This window comes from Pelobates fuscus, chromosome 11, assembly GCF_036172605.1.
Source record: "Pelobates fuscus isolate aPelFus1 chromosome 11, aPelFus1.pri, whole genome shotgun sequence".
Taxonomy (NCBI): Eukaryota; Metazoa; Chordata; class Amphibia; order Anura; family Pelobatidae; genus Pelobates; species Pelobates fuscus.
The window spans coordinates 99,570,344-99,588,419 of record NC_086327.1 but is presented as its reverse complement, the minus strand read 5'-3'; the positions used below and the strand labels follow the sequence as shown (position 1 = coordinate 99,588,419).

General features: G+C 35.5%; 1 protein-coding gene across 2 annotated transcripts in view; it reads right to left on the bottom strand.

Moving 5' to 3' along the window:
* The window catches only part of VPS13D (vacuolar protein sorting 13 homolog D), a 265,784-nt gene that overhangs the window by 206,440 nt on the left and 41,268 nt on the right, over window positions 1-18,076 (bottom strand). For both annotated transcript variants that reach the window (XM_063436103.1, XM_063436104.1), the window contains exons 16-23: window positions 17,813-17,983; window positions 14,638-14,768; window positions 12,767-12,899; window positions 9,236-11,431; window positions 8,345-8,496; window positions 5,803-6,828; window positions 4,506-4,596; window positions 3,836-3,962 (exon numbers count right to left, since the gene is read on the bottom strand). In XM_063436103.1, coding sequence (XP_063292173.1) covers window positions 3,836-3,962; window positions 4,506-4,596; window positions 5,803-6,828; window positions 8,345-8,496; window positions 9,236-11,431; window positions 12,767-12,899; window positions 14,638-14,768; window positions 17,813-17,983 — 4,027 coding nt within the window. The remainder of the gene's footprint in view (window positions 1-3,835; window positions 3,963-4,505; window positions 4,597-5,802; window positions 6,829-8,344; window positions 8,497-9,235; window positions 11,432-12,766; window positions 12,900-14,637; window positions 14,769-17,812; window positions 17,984-18,076) is intronic.

The following is an 18,076-nucleotide window of genomic DNA, read 5'->3' as shown; positions in this document are numbered from 1 at the left end:
ATAAAATAAAAATTAAGAACAACTTGAGTCCATATATCCAACGCGTTTCGTCCAGATAAAATATAAGGGACTTCTTCAGGGATATGTAGAGGGTCGTATGAAGGAGGATCTTCTTATACCCGTTGAAATTCTTCATAATGCCGATCACCGGCGGCGTGCGTTTCAGTGTGGAACGCACAAACATACTTCCTGTGACGTACATCCGTTTGCTGAGCGCATGCGCGCTAGAAATCTAAGAGCAAAACGCTCGAGACTCGAGCATATATAAACAAAGAAAGGGGGAGATCAAAACACCGGAGATCTAAATTGCACATAAATATGTCGTTTAAAACGATAACATAGTGGGAACCATATAGAACCCCAAGAAATATATGGTATATGACCAATTAGAAATTATATATAAATATAAATATACAACCTATCAAGTAAACAAATACATAATAAATCCAGCACCAATTCAAATGTGTACATGGATGCGTAGACAGGTAAGTATTTCACCCAATATAAGCATCCATGTACATAAATGATAATGGACTGGAACAAATTGGGTAATAAAATTACAGAACAACCATCTAGGTATGCATATATACCTTATAGTACAAATAGATTGACAAGGCAAAAAATGGTATAAATATTATATACATACATATGTCAGTAAATGAACAAGAAATGAGAAAATTGAGAAGAAAAACAATCTATACCAATTAATATGACAGGTGATCCAAATATCTATATAAGACCTTGAAGATCTATTTCAGCATTAAGGCCATAATGTAGCGTCTTTAGTGTATAAATCCAAAATGCTTCTTGTTGGATTAGTTGTTGGAGCTTATCTCCTCCTCTGCAACCCAGTGTGATATGTTCAATACCAAAGGCCTGGATATTTTCCCAACAAAAAAGGGGACATGAATTACAATGTTTGGGAACACTGTGATCCAAAGTACCCCTTTTAATGTTGTTAAAATGCTCCAAAATTCTGATGTGGAGTTTTCTGGTGGTACGACCCACATACTGGGCTCCGCATCCACACTGAAGTATATAAATCACAAAAGTGGTAGAACACTGTATGTGTTTTTTAATTACATATGTTTTTTTAGTCTGAGTACTGACAAAGCTAGTTATTTTTCTTTTTTGATGTTTGCAAGTGGAACAATGTCCGCAACAATAAAAACCTTTAAGGGGTTGGAGAAAAGAACCAGAAGTAGATGAAGGCAGTGCAGGAAGAAGGCTAGGAGCTAATTTGTTTTTTAGATTGGCCGCTCTTTTATATATAATCATGGGCTTATCAGGAATGATCTCTTTAAGTACACTATCACGTTGTAAAATGTACCAATACTTGTTTAGAATCTTTTTGATTTTATTAGCATGTGGGTTATATTGGGTGATAAATGCAAATTGAAATTTATTGTTCTTAGGGTCAGCCGTATTATTGCTTTTAGTGTATTGTTTTTTATGATGATTTTTCAGGAATGTATTCCTGTCTGTAGTTAATATGTTTTGTATATCTGTGTTGATTTGATCCTGATTGTAGCCATGGGTATATAGATCAAATCAACACAGATATACAAAACATATTAACTACAGACAGGAATACATTCCTGAAAAATCATCATGAAAAAACAATACACTAAAAGCAATAATACGGCTGACCCTAAGAACAATAAATTTCAATTTGCATTTATCACCCAATATAACCCACATGCTAATAAAATCAAAAAGATTCTAAACAAGTATTGGTACATTTTACAACGTGATAGTGTACTTAAAGAGATCATTCCTGATAAGCCCATGATTATATATAAAAGAGCGGCCAATCTAAAAAACAAATTAGCTCCTAGCCTTCTTCCTGCACTCCCTTCATCTACTTCTGGTTCTTTTCTCCAACCCCTTAAAGGTTTTTATTGTTGCGGACATTGTTCCACTTGCAAACATCAAAAAAGAAAAATAACTAGCTTTGTCAGTACTCAGACTAAAAAAACATATGTAATTAAAAAACACATACAGTGTTCTACCACTTTTGTGATTTATATACTTCAGTGTGGATGCGGAGCCCAGTATGTGGGTCGTACCACCAGAAAACTCCACATCAGAATTTTGGAGCATTTTAACAACATTAAAAGGGGTACTTTGGATCACAGTGTTCCCAAACATTGTAATTCATGTCCCCTTTTTTGTTGGGAAAATTTCCAGGCCTTTGGTATTGAACATATCACACTGGGTTGCAGAGGAGGAGATAAGCTCCAACAACTAATCCAACAAGAAGCATTTTGGATTTATACACTAAAGACGCTACATTATGGCCTTAATGCTGAAATAGATCTTCAAGGTCTTATATAGATATTTGGATCACCTGTCATATTAATTGGTATAGATTGTTTTTCTTCTCAATTTTCTAATTTCTTGTTCATTTACTGACATATGTATGTATATAATATTTATACCATTTTTTGCCTTGTCAATCTATTTGTACTATAAGGTATATATGCATACCTAGATGGTTGTTCTGTAATTTTATTACCCAATTTGTTCCAGTCCATTATCATTTATGTACATGGATGCTTATATTGGGTGTAATACTTACCTGTCTACGCATCCATGTACACATTTGAATTGGTGCTGGATTTATTATGTATTTGTTTACTTGATAGGTTGTATATTTATATTTATATATAATTTCTAATTGGTCATATACCATATATTTCTTGGGGTTCTATATGGTTCCCACTATGTTATCGTTTTAAACGACATATTTATGTGCAATTTAGATCTCCGGTGTTTTGATCTCCCCCTTTCTTTGTTTATATATGCTCGAGTCTCGAGCGTTTTGCTCTTAGATTTCTAGCGCGCATGCGCTCAGCAAACGGATGTACGTCACAGGAAGTATGTTTGTGCGTTCCACACTGAAACGCACGCCGCCGGTGATCGGCATTATGAAGAATTTCAACGGGTATAAGAAGATCCTCCTTCATACGACCCTCTACATATCCCTGAAGAAGTCCCTTATATTTTATCTGGACGAAACGCGTTGGATATATGGACTCAAGTTGTTCTTAATTTTTATTTTATATTTTATTGTATTTTGATCTCTCTTGGCCGTGCTACTCCTCTTTGGAATCGTGCTGTTTGTTCCATGCTGCTCTGGAGTTCCACAGAGAGTGGAGATATGCTCAGAATTTCCTTCTGTTTGTAAGTGTATCTAATAAATCGTTTTTGTAATTTTTATTACATACTTCACCATGTATGGCTTTCTTTTATCCACTCCTTAAAGATACATACCTCCTTGAATTGTGCATTTGAAGCGGATACCAAGGTTCATACTCCATATACCCCAAGGGGGTGAGAGGCCTGATTTCTACCTTCGTTTGTGAGTTAGATATCACTATCACTTATTCACTTATTATACATAACAGTGTTATGCTATGATCTACAATTTTTGTTTTTCTAGATTCTACTATCATTGTATATAGAATATTTCACTCTGGTCTAATTCCCAGGTTGTATACATATAACGTATGCTCATTGGATGTGGGTTCCACTTTGTTTTTTTTTTGTCTCACTATTTGGGTGATCAGTGAGGTTCACCTAGGACCCCTTCTATTATATAGATTTCTTACTTGTAATTAGTCAGTATACTCTTTTGTATTCATTAACAGCCAGATGATTGGTTCATGCCACAACAGCATCACAGCAAACAAAGTTCACAATATCTGGCAAATGTTAGTCATTGTTCTTCGAATACAAATAATTTTCTTTCTCTGCTCCCACTAAAACAAGGAAGTTAATTTAAATGTATTTGTGACATTTTATAATTATTGTTTCTCTGGATAAATCTTACTTGAAGATGTGAAATATAAGTGCTTCCTGTCCTCTGGTGGTAAAGCGCTCCGTGTAAAGCTCACCATGCTGAGTAAGATCACTCAGTGACAAGCTGCCGATGCTTCCCTGCAATTCTAGGTCTCCTTCTGAACAAAGGGGAAACAAACTGCTCTTTAATATAGAATACAGCAACACGCAACCCTAGTAGAAATCAGACGACTTTTCCAATCATCAGTAGTGCACCCAACCCCATAAACTCAATGATGGAGCACTTTATAAAGTCCCAAACACTGCCTTACTTTATAAGTATTGCTTAAAAAACAATATGAGCTGCTGGCAAATATTGCTGAGGATAGACGGAGTTCAAAATATGACCCATTCAAGCAATAACACTTGGTGATGTTACTTCACCAGGATTATGCAAGTGTGCCAACACTTGGTGATGTTACTTCACCAGGATTATGCAAGTGTGCTCTTTTTTTACATTTTGGTTTACAGAGTGCTCTGTGTGGACATGGAATTGTCTTAAGCACGAATCACATGGTCTGTGCTTGGTTAATATTGTGTCTTTCCTTCTTGCAGTGAGCATACAAGGGATTCAATCCAGTAAAACATTTTTTTGTGGAGGCAAAAATTATTAAACTTGAATAAAATGAATCAGTGACCCTCTGTAGATTATCCGTACTCACCAATTATCTCAAGGTGAGCAGCTAGTTTTGATACACTTGCTTTAGCTAGTTCGCTTGTGGTCTGTTTTAGGACCAATGAAAGAGAGTGAACCTTCATAAAAAATGAGAGAAAAAAAGTAGTTATACTTGGCCCTTTGTTAGATCACAGAATATCACACAAATAGAGTTCCGCTGAATGCACAGAAATAGATTCACAACCTTTCTTAAAATTTCAACCATGGTGTAGGCTACTTGAAAGCCTGGGTAATATGTAAAAAAAAAAACTCCTTGATTATAAGCTTATTTCAGTTTGCTTGCCAGAAATTTGTATGACAATTCAGTAATTCAAATTAACTTTTAAATATGTGAACACTAAATAATATTAATAAAAAAAATATTTACTTTTACATATACATGTCAGATGGGGCACTGTTCATATGCTGTGTTAAGGAATTATGACTAGTTTTAATAAAAATGTAGAATACAGAGTATGTGGCGGTAATGCTACATACAGGAAAAACTAACTGGTAAAAATTGGGTAACCAAATAGTCAATGCTTACTGCTAAATACTACTTTAAAGGGATACTGTACGTTAAAACAACTATAGCTGAATGGAGTACTTTCGGTGCCTAGATAAATCATTGCAGTCTCAATGCTTTGCCATTTAGGATTAAAATCACTTTGTTAATGCAGCCGTAGCCTTGTGAAAAAACAGAAAAGGGGGGTTACTGCTTTTTTTCCCCCTAAAGGAAATTATTTAATATATATGGAATATGTTATTTTACAATGATATATAATAGGTTTATGACACAGTGTTCATATATTTAAACCTCCATTATCATTATAACATGAAGACTTGTATGAAAGACTTTGAGACTTTATGTAAAGACTAAGTAAACACACTGTGCAGTAAGATTTGACTGAAAATGAAAGCACAGCCAGGGGAGTTGTGTCTAGGGCTGCATAGGCAGAAGTGGGAGATAAGTGAACAGGTACACTGCAGGGACATGATTTTTACATCAATACTGCTTTGTTAAACTAAAAGTTGTTTTGGTGCTATGATGTCTCCTTAAATGAGGGAAAAGGAAGCAGGACTAGTTTGGATGAGGTGGGACAAGTGACTAACCTGAGGCATAAACATTCATGTAGGTAGTGATGGCCGAACAGATTTAGAATATCAGGTAAAGCTTACAACAGGTAGCACACATTTATGTAACAATTACTTTCCTGCAACATATCACAGATGTATGCAAAATACTTGAATGTTATACTATATAATTCTCCACCTTAATGAACAGTCACATAGGGTTTCCATACCTTCAGATCCATCCTTGTATTAGTATTCTCACGAACAGGTAATTGTGGCAGTGAACTTGTCTCTGACTTTGTAGTTTGACGACTTTCTGTAGGCTGCTTCACAGCATGATTGTCAGCAGTGGATCCAATCCCAAAAAAGTCTAAAATCACCACCCATGTTTGTAATGCAATTATAACATCTAGGCAGTTAAAATCAACGTCAACACTACGATTAATCTGCTTGTATTTTGAAGAGAACTCTGGATGCTTTTTGTCTACCAAAAATATATTGATGTGAACCAAGGAATCGTCAAAGCTATCTTTTGCATTGGAGACTTTTGACTCGTCACAAGTTGGAGAAGGAGGTGGAGTTAAAGGATATTCAGAAGCCTTAACTTCTTTTTGCTTCTTGCGAGTAGGGCAAGATGGCCTTTGATATAACTGAAAGACATTTGGTGCTTCCTCCATATGTGATGGAAGGGATCGTGGCATATCCGGATACTCAGTGTGACATGCTAAGGGACAAGACTGTGACAGATATTCCTTCTGAGCTAAGTTTGAAGGTTTTGGTGCTCCTCGGGATACCATGAGGTTCTTATATTTTGAATCTGGATTTTTTTCTAAAAGGTCTTCCATTAAAAGTGAACGCAGTGCAATCTGTATAGCTAGTGTTTGTGGGTGATCTTTATTGAACTCAATGTCGAAATCCTGAAACTTTAAGCTTACAAGACCTTGGGCTCCAAGTGTAAGATCACCACTTAATTGAATTTGCAATTCTGAAATATGGAAGTTTGCTTGAATTTGGGTAAATGGTGCAACTGATGGAGCATAAGATTTGCTTGAGGTTGACCTTAAGCTGGGGGAAGTAAAAAAACTATTCTCCTTAGATTCATGAAAACCTTCAGGACTTTTAAACGTAGATGTGGTGGGTGATCTCTGAGTGGAAGGGCACGTGGTGCTTTGAGGTATCTTGTTCACATCTTCATTGTATACTAAGTTGTCAAGGGTTTGTAGAACCTGCTCATAAACATGTTTCGCAAGAACCACCTACAAGGGGAGAATCAAGGTTAAGTGTTAAGTTTTTTTTTTTAAATTTAATGTAGTTTCGGTTTAAAATACAACTGACAAGACATGAATGGTCCACTTTTCATTTTCCCCTATCATTCAATTCACCAAACCATTTAGATTTATATTTTGTATTGCACTAATAGTTATGAGGTAGATCATTACTGACTCTTCAGCTTACAGAGCACACAGCTCAAATCTAGTGATCCATACTTCGGAAACAGCTTGTCAAAGCAGGGCTCACTTCCCATAAGACACAGATCTGCTTGATTCATTAGTTCTGTCTCTCTAATCCAATATGAAAGTGCAAGAAATGTATAGTATTACACTCAACAGAAAATAAGCAAAGTAACGACAGAGCACTGCAGAGCATGTGGTGTACTTGTTGAAGACAAACTGCAAAATATCTGAAGGAGAGTTCTCTTGGTCTTCACCTTTTAATAGATGCTATGCCATCTGTGTTCTATTCCCCACCTCTCATTTCTTATGCATTTTAGTAATAATAAATTGTGATTTTACTGATCTGATTTAAAAAAAAAAAAGGAAGAATCTGAAAAAGCAGTATGGGATAACTTTATTATGTAGAAGACAGCAAAGAGGATCTTCGCCTTAGTTTATGATTATCTGAATAGTAATAAGGCTAACAATTCAAATAGTATGCTCCATATAATGTGTTACTGTATCTGCTATCCTTTGTACTTCATCTAGATATTTCAATAAATAACACCTGATTGACCTAGAAAGCTTGCCAATAATGGAACAACCCTTACTCTACTAGCAACTAATTAACCAAACATATAAAGTGCAATAATGCATCTGTCAGAGGATTATTTGAAAAAGGAAAAAAAAAAAAAAAATTAAAAAAAAATCCTGATTTTTGCATGAATCCAGTTGTAAAAATATCTTATATTAATTAAACCCGATTTTTTTCTGCGTTTGGAGGCTGCTATGTGATACTGGCTAATTAAATAATTTTTCAAAATTGAAGTTCTGACTTCTGAAATATGAATGTCCTTATTTTAACCCTACAAACTTGCAAAAATTGTGTTCGGCTGTACATGATGGTTATTGCTGTACTATAAGGAAGCAGAAGAAAAGAAATCCGGAACCTTTATAGTAGTTGGACAAACAGGTCTGTACAAATTAATTCACCACGAAACTACAATGTGTGTGGGGGGAAAAATAAATGGACAAAGCAGAAATTGGATGCGAGACCCTGAAAGGAAAACAGTCACATTTCTGGAAATTAGTGTCAGGACTGAACCAGGATGCACCTCTTGTGGCCATCTGAGTGACTGAAAAGGCTGTGTTTACATTAAAAAGCCTGCAGGGACAGACTATAAACACCAGGACCACTACATTAAGCTGTAGTTGTTCTGGAGACTATTGTATCCTATTGATATCATTTCTGAACAAAAAGTGCAAGAACATGTTCAAATGTAAATACGCAGACACAAGTAAGACAGACACGTGGGATTAAGTGTAAGGACAGTTTTACCTGAACGTGATTGACAAAGTTTCCCTCAACTTTCATAATGCTTCCAACATCTAAGGAATCTTCCATGAAAGGAAATGCCAACTCTGACTCTCGCTGAATTGCAAACTTTTCCATTTTGAATCGTATGGTAGTATTGTTTAATATATGAAAAGCTGGTGGCAGTAATAAGATGAAATTAATCTCAAACAGAAGATCCTTAGTTTTTTGTCTAACTTGTTTACAGATCACATATTGCAAAAACGTCATTAAAAGGGTGTTAAATTCCATTCCATGTAGACAAACCATGTAGCTAGACAAAATGACAGAACCTTAAACAATAATTCATAATGGAGAGTACTTTGTTGCTGATCACTGGCATAAAGTCTAAAACCCAGACTTCAACAAATAATAGTGATGCCTTGTTAGACTTGCACTGCGGCCATTTTTGTTCTGTTATCTCCTTTAAATTTTCATTACAGGAATTTGTGAAAGGTTTTGAAGTGGCAGTTTCATTTGGCTACAAATACCACCACCCAAGAAACAGGACACATGATGCCAAAATAAAGAATGACCTGGAGATCTTCCCAACATTCACTGGATGAGTGTCAACTGACGTCTCAGTCCGAAAATGCAGTAGTACGAACTTCTGCTTAGGAGACTAACTCAGCCCAGAGGAACTGTGAGCGTGCAACAAAGCAAGGCAAGTTTATTAAGTTTGATATGTTACTGGTGGATTGATTCTGGGGACCCCTGGCACCACAGCAACTATAGCTTTCATTAGTGGTTATAGTGCCTAGAGTGTTCCTTTAAGTACAAGGCAACCAAAATGCACTGAAATATATTTCAAATTCAACAGTAAGACAAATATATTTAGTTACATAGGTTACACTAAGAATATACCATTTTTCTCACCTTCCTTTTTTTGTAATGATTCAAAGAAATCATGTCGGGTAAAATGTTGCTCATCTTGGCTGCTGACACTTGCAGATCTATGCGTATGTGGTGAATCTAATTCACAGTGCTGAGATTCTTTTCTCCCTGTAAGAAGACTGCTGTTCAATGAATAGAGCTTGATATCTTTAATCTCTACCTGTAGCCTATCACTTCTTGAATTGTCATCATCAGACACAAAGTTCTGAATAAATATTTGCCCTAAGTGTCCTACTAGCAGCTCAGGACTGCCAGGAGTCCTTGGGATAGACACAATTGGAGACTCTATATTAATATTAAGGTTTAATTTTACAGTGTCAGTTTTAAGGTCACGTGGACTGAACCCATCATATTCGTCAAGCTGCATTGAGTCTTTGTGTTTGCGAGGGGTGTCAAATAAAGAGACCATTTCGCTGTATTCAGCTGTTTTGGTTGCCAGCACAGAAGACATTTTGGAGGCTGCACTCTTCAACATATTACGGAAATTGTCTTCTAGTTCATCCATTGACATGGTTAATTCCATCAGAAATTTGGCCGAATGATTGTAATGCAAGGAAGCCATCTTGAGATTAAGGAAAAATTCTTCTTTAGATTGTTCAATTAAAGTAAAACTTAAAGCCTCTATGGGAATGGTGGTGGAATCTCTTCTTGAAAACATGTTTTCAAAGGATTCCATGTCATTGCCTTGGCTTTCATAAGCAGCAGTATTTCCTATGCTGATCACATATTGATTATGTGCTGTATCTTGTGCTAAGTCAATGAGTTGCAGACATCCAAGGGATCCATTAATATCACACCTGCTACCCAAAAACACATTAACTTTTGTTCCTCCTATGCTAGCAGTTGCAATTTTCTTCCCACAACTTTGGCCATAGTCATCAATCACAGTCCTGAAAAGCAGTATGTTTAGTCTGTGGATTTCTACAGCCACTTGAGTATTTTGCTCATAGGTAGATTGGAATGACTCTTGTTTGTCTAAATTCATCTCATAAGTGGTTTTCAAAAGGTGAGGACTTGAATCTTCAGTTTCCTTAGGAAAAGATTTCTGAAGGAAACCGATGAGCTCTACCATTGTTTCTGGGTTAAGAATGATGTCCAGGTTGTTAACTTGAACAGTCATTACTTGCAGAGAACTGTCCAAATTCATTGAAGGACATTCAGAGCTAACAAACTGGTACTCCAGCCTTATTAGAGATTCTTGATCTTTTAAAGTAATGTTTTCAAGGGAAGTGTATTTGTTTTCAAAATTAAATGGGTTGGATGGGGCAAAGTCTTCTCTCTCAGAGACAGGAGAATGTGCCCTGCTTTCACGAAGGCTTCCAGTTGGTGCATCAAAACTCAAATGCTTATGGGAAGCCATCAAAAGGTCAAAGTCAGAACCATAAGTTTGCATTGTGTCCACCATTAGAAGACCATGGACAGTAAGTGATACCTCTGCATCATAGGGCCTCTTTACAAAATGGGCATTCGAACCAAACACTTTGAGAACCGAAATATATCTTCCACAACTTTCAACACCTAACTGCATATAGTTTATTTTAAACTCTGCTAAAAGAAGCTTGGACTCTACAAGGACTTCTCTAGTATGTTGCTCCAGAGTGACAATACTTTGAGTTAGGTTCATCACCGAATTCTGCAACCTTCCATTATTCTCTGTATCTATGAATATCTTTTCTTTTCGAAGGAGGGTATTATCAGAAAGTTTTGTTTCTGAATTTGATAAGCTAATGAAACATTTTTTTAGTGCCAGTATTTTCTCCTCATTGATATGGATCTTCAAGTCAGGCAGTGTTCCAGAAAGGACAGCACCAGGATAACTGGGATCTGAGGTGTACACCAACCTACGTTCCAACTGTAAATGCACGTTGAACTTTTCCACAACATGGGTTGGGCCTACTTCATTATCTTGAATGTGTTTCCAGTTGTCTTTCACATGTCCAACCATTATCTGCAAGTCCATACATGAAAGTGAATACTTTTCATACAGCTTGTTCAGTAAACTTTCTTCCATTAGATCATGATGGGAGTCCGCTCCAGTGCTACTAGACGCATCTGTTCCTGTGTTGACATTCATTTCAGGTGGTGGACTATTAGGAGGAGTTGCTAGAGGAGTTTTGTATTCATCATCGCTTAAATCATTTGCCTCAGTGGACACATTTTCCCCTCTTTTGTCGTCATCTGTTGATAGAAAGAAATGTAATCATCCCAGATCTTTAACCACAATGTAAATACACAATATATATTTATATTTATTTTTTTCTTGAAGCAATGCACATTGGCTGAATGCCAGCAAACATGTAATTTGTGAAATTACAAGTTTTAACATTTCTGATTTAATTAAAATGCAATTATGTCACTGAGCACACTTTAAAATTCACTGTGCAAGATGGAAGAAGTCTATAGATGGTGAAATATTACCTCTACTATACTTGGACATAAACTGTCCAAAAAAAGATGTAGTTAAATCTGTTCATTTGCTAGCACATATATACAATTAATTTAATTATTTTCAATAAGCAATTAATTTATAGGTTTATATATTTATAAGAGCAGGGATATTTGAAGTGTCTCTCTTTTGGTTTCTAAACACAAGCATGTACTGTGCAAGCCCCAATCCTGTTCTCCTTAAGTAGCCTTTTTGCTTCAAAATGAAAAACAAGTTCCGTTTCTATACATATCTAAATTTAATTTTAAATTTAACAAATTTAATTAACACAGAAATTGTGATACGGATTGCACAAGAACACCCAGAAAAACAACAGCGTAAGAGACAAGATTGTATTTTAATTGTAACGATTTGAACAAAAACCTTCTGTAGCAGCATATTTTAGAAATTTTAAAATAAAAGAAGGCCTAGTAGGGAGATCTTAAAGGAAACTTGTTAAATAATAAAATGAAAGACTGCAAGTATAAAGCCTATTGGTCTATTATTTTGAAATGCATACATTTGCCCTAATATCCTTTTCCGTGCATCTTCTGACTAAGCGTTGCACTTTGGGGTACCCTTCGTTAATTATTTTTTGTTCAGAAACACTACTTAACCTCAAACACCTGTAAACAGCTAAATGTTACCTATAATACATTTTTGAGATGACTGAAACTTACATATGATGCCAGGATCACAATGAGTGCTACCTGCAAGAGGGTAGGTCAGATAAACCAAGCTTCTGACCATACCCCATGGATCAACGGTCAGAAAGAATATGCACTGAAAAAAGGGCTTGACTTGTATGCATACATTAGAAATGTATATAAAGAGGCAATAATGAAAGCACACTTATTTTAAATCATAAATATATTCTATTGTTAATAGAATTGTAATTCATTTTCATAAATTGACACATAAATTATACTGACCCACTTGGACAAGTAACCCTATAGGTTTTCTAAATCAATGTATTTTAAGCCTTGGTAAGTCACGTGGCCACCTGCAGAATAGTCTTTCAAAATGAACCAAAAAAAATCTATGTATATGGAGCAATTAGTAATCTTTATATACATGCACTAAATTACCTTGAGAATTGGTAAGTAAAATTCTACCAAGATCCACAACTACCAGAACAGGATCCTGGGACACAAAGTCATCAGGGAAGATGACCTGGGGCGCTGAGATATCAAGACGAACAGTCCATCGTCTACTGCTCGCCTACAAAAAAAAAAACAGTAACATTAACCACACTAAAATAATAAAGCTAATATTTATTATTAAATGACACCGTAGGCTTAAGCTGAAAGAAACAATTATGCAACAAAAAAAAAACCCCAAAAATGATATTGCTATGATGCCAGAATTACTTTTTTGCAAAACTTTGCAATTTTCATAAAAAATAAAAAATAAAAATGAATGTGTGCATGAAAACAACTCTTCCCTTAATTTTCAGGGGGGGGGATGTATGTCAGCTAGTGCACCCTGTTGATTTTGGTAGCTCAACGGCAATAAGTGCTCCCTTAAAGATTAGATGATCAATCCTAGGATCTATAAAAGGCCCACCAAAAAAAGAAGCTATATTACAAATGTTTAGTGTGTATTTCTTTGGAGTTTCACAATTTTTTTTTTCCAAATCATTTCGGTTTCTATGCTTGAAAATACAAATCTACAAAGAGGCTCGCTCAGTGAACAATACCTGAAAGGGTGGAAACTGCTGCCAAATTATCTTTTTGATGATTGGTAAACATGCACATTTGCATTGAAAACTACAGCTGGTTGTCTCTTTGTTTGCAGGAACCACACAAATTTATTTTTTATTTTAAATGATCTCAAGAATCTAAATCTAATGTTGATTTATATATGTTGTTTGCAGTATATTATATGGAAATTATGGAGGAAAAAAAAACCATAGGACTTTATATGATGCAGTATCAAAACCAACTTAAAGGAACACTATAGTCACCTAAATTACTTTAGCTAAATAAAGCAGTTTTAGTGTATAGATCATTCCCCTGCAATTTCACTGCTCAATTCACTGTCATTTAGGAGTTAAATCACTTTGTTTCTGTTTATGCAGCCCTGGCCACACCTCCCCTGGCTATGATTGACAGAGCCTGCATGAAAACTGGTTTCACTTTCAAACAGATGTAATTTACCTTAAATAATTGTATCTCAATCTCTAAATTGAACTTTTATCACATACAGGAGGCTCTTGCAGGGTCTAGCAAGCTATTAACATAGCAGAGGATAAGAAAATCCTAATTAAACAGAACTTGCAATAAAGAAAGCCTAAATAGGGCTCTCTTTACAGGAAGTGCTTATGGAAGGCTGTGCAAGTCACATGCAGGGAGGTGTGACTAGGGTTCATAAACAAAGGGATTTAACTCCTAAATAGCAGAGGATTGAGCAGTGAGGCTGCAGGGGCATGTTTTATACACCAAATGTATATACACCATTAAGCTAAAGTTGTTTAGGTGACTAAAGTGTCCCTTTAAAACTTTTCAATGTGTCAGGACTACAGAGCCCCACGTTCATGTAATCCTGAACGCATGAGCCCATACGGACTGTGTCATGATCCAATTAAAAAGCACTTGCTAAGAACTATTACACAGTCTGAGTCAGGAGATAAAGTGTTTTCATGTGAAATGCCAAACCAGACTTATTTCAGGCTAGTGAAATATATTGTGATATGCTATACTGACTTACCGATTGAGCTGAATACCAAAACTTTTTTTTTTTTTTTTTACCACTTGATTTTCTACAGCAATTTAAAGTAAAAATTTTTTTTTTTTAGAATTTAACCTTTACTGATTGAAACAAAACAGGGCGATGGAACCCTAAGACTCTTTGCATGGCATGATGGTTGTAGTGCATAGCGTAAGCCTCAACAGGTGAAATGGAAATTACAGATATTTGTTGAAAGGAAACAAAAAAAATGTGTATCAACAAAACTTACAATAAATTCTCCCACCATCAATTGATCAATAGTTTGTCTGATTTCAGCTTTTGTCTGCATTTTCAATTTATTGTATTGTCTTCTGGCCGCTTCTGCTACTCGAAGTTCAAGTTCTGATTGATATCCAAAACCTAAAGAAAAAGTTTTATAAACACACACATATATATTGAATCAATGACCAAAGTGATTACCAGAAAGTTGTGCATATTACTAGGCAGTAAAGATATATTGTATTAAATGGTTCAAAATGTGGATGAGCGCAATCTTGAAAATGCGGATATATTTTTGTGATTTTTTTTTTGCTTAATGTCATGATTAAAAAGCAAAACATTTCAAAACCATCTGACACTAGCTTGCAAGGAACATGCAACTTACCAATTAAGCACTAAACAACTCTTTCCTTCTTGCTCTCTCTGCTCTGCTGGTGACATTCTCCTGTCCGCTGCCCTTACTGCTAACTCGCGCTTGCAGGATTTCTCGCGAGTGGCTCCTTTCCTTTGGAACAGCCTGCCTAGCCCCTAAGTCTTCAATCGGTTTAAGAAGTACCTCAAAGCCCATCAGAAATTCTTTCGGACTCCAGATTAAGTTCTATGTCACATATCTGTTTCTTGCTCTCTACTAAAGAGCCACACTCTACTCTCACCTCCAGTCCTGATACTTTTCCACCTGTTTTTTTTTTTTGCTGTCCCCTTTGATGCCCTTTCTACTGTGTATTTATACTCCATTCCTCTAGATCTTAAGCTCGTCTGAGCTGGGTTCTCATCTACTTACTGTTCCTAAAATAATTTTATAATTTTCTCCTTTATTGTTACATTTCCCCCTTTCATAAAATTGTAAAGCGCTGCGGAGTAAATTGGCGCATATAAATAAAAATAATAATATTCCAAACTTGCACAATAAAGCAGAAAACACATATTCATATATCTATTTGAAGAGTCAGTTGTGGTGTGCCAAAACAGACAGACATTCAGTGGGACCGAACCATTTTTTACAAAAATGAAACTTGGTTCAGGACCTGCGACGCGCATTTATTTAACTAGTCGACTTATTTTTAATTTTATTTTATACATCTTCTCTTTTTCCCTATAAAGGTTAATTTTATCAGTTGATCTGTGAATCAAATAGCAGGAAAATGCACCTATTAGTGAATTGCAATATATATATATATATATGAATACACCCTTTTTGATTCATCCAAATCGTTTTTATGAATATTTTTCATGGGTGATAATTTAACACCAATGAAAAATATTCATAAAAACGATTTGGATAAATCAAAAAGGGTATATATATATATTGCAATTCACTAATAGGTGCATTTTCCTGCTATTTGATTCACAGATCAACTGATAAAAAGTAACCTTTATAGGGAAAAAGAGAAGGAGATGTATAAAAAAAAAAATTTATTTAAAATAAATAAATCTATATTTATATATATATTTATGAAATATATAAATATATATATTTTTTATTCCTGCTCTTCTGTTTTACGCTATTGCTCAGGCTATCACAGACAGTGATAGCTAGATTTTTTTCTTTGATAGGTGCCCTCGAAGGCACAGAATAATTTATTTCTGCAGGGTGCTAATCTGCTGATCAGCTAGAAAATATATTGCTTCAACAAAAGATGGAGTTAGACGTATTTGTTACCGAACAGGTGCCCCTTGAAGGCACAGATTAGTGCACCCCTGTCTTTATACTATTTACATTTACTCTCCTTTAGTGCACTACTATCTTCAGGCACTACTGTCTTTTATATTACTTTTGCAGAATTATTTTCCTGCCTTTTTTGTGACGGTACATTGTATCTAGCAACAGAGATTTTTACCAGTAGTGCTATAGGGTGACTTTCTATATCTACCAGCACTCCGGTTTTAAACCACTCTGGCCATTAACTTATTTTACTCTGTTCCAATAGTCCTTACCAGGACCTCACTTTTCACATTACTCAGCAGCCGCTGTACTCTGCTTGTATTTCTACATCGCCGTGGACTCCCTCTGGCAGGATATTGTAAACATTAAGTTACTGTCTAAGGTTGCATTCAAAAGACAAATTGCAACACAGTATACAAATATCAAAGTAAACTACAGCGGATACAGCGGGCCGATACCGATCTATTTTTACACCTCATATTACAGAGTAAACTTCTAACTGCAAATATATATATAATATAGCCTTATATTTAGATTGTTTTTGCATTATTTCCCATCCTACACGGCATATATAATTTTCCATTTATGCTATATATCTAGCACCATTTGGTGTTGTCTCCATCTAGTGGCAACATTTGAGATTGTTTCCACTTGTTTTCTACATCTTTTTTCTTTTCTCTTTTTTGTGTATATATTTAAAGTTAAGTTTTAACTATTTAATTTCCTTTAACATGGGCTAACAGAGAGCTAGTTCTTCTCGTCCCTTATTGCTCAGGCTATTGGTCACGTCTTACTTGATCTGTGAATAAAATCAGCATTTACAGACTGTCCCCTAGTTACCTGTAGCATGTAAGCTCATCGAGCAGGGCCCTCAACCCCCTCTGTTCCTGTACGTCCAGTGGTCTGATCTCAATTATGTGTCTGTTAGTCCACCCATTGTACAGCGCTACGGAATTTGTTGGCGCTTTATAAATAATAAAATAATAATTAACCATCCCCCCCCTCATCAATCATGTCTTTTTTATTTTTTTGGAGCCACGAGCAGAATTCTGAATCACGAATAAACAAAAAAATGTTGTCCGTTGCTCGAGTCATATGTTTAAAAGGTCCATATGGTGCATCAGAGTTACAGAATTCAGACTACCCCCATATCGGCTAACATTTTGACAAATTGCAATCTGGCTGGGGAAAAAAAAAATGCACAAGTCTACTATATACCTACTGATATATATGCTTTTCCTGTCACGCCAGTTTGCAAAACACTATCTATTAGACCATTAAACCATAAATAACCTTTAAAGGCCCTGCAATATACTTTTATTTTACAATACAACATTGTGAGTACAGTGCAAAGGTTATTTTTTTCTGCAGTGAACTCCCGCAAAATATGGGTCAAAGAATAATATTCAGTCACCATTGTTTTTTCTCTCTTTAATATATACCTGTTGATTATTAGAGTTTCACAGCTAACTCAAAAGCTGGTGTAAATAAAAATTTTAAAATAAATAAACTGATAAAGTACCTGAACTGTGAACTTTGCCTTTGTAGAAGAAATCTGCAACTTTGGTAATAGCTTGTGGGCTGTAAATGATATTTAAAGGCCTTGTACTGACTTCCAGACGTCTTTCAAAGGCACTGTGTAGTGGATTTTTCTCATACAACATTTTGAATACAGGTGCATCTGAAATGTTCACTATAAAACAAAATGCAATAACCTTCAACTCATTAAAAGTATATGGCAGCAAATGGCTTCAGACACTACATTGGGAAGGTACTAGTAAATATT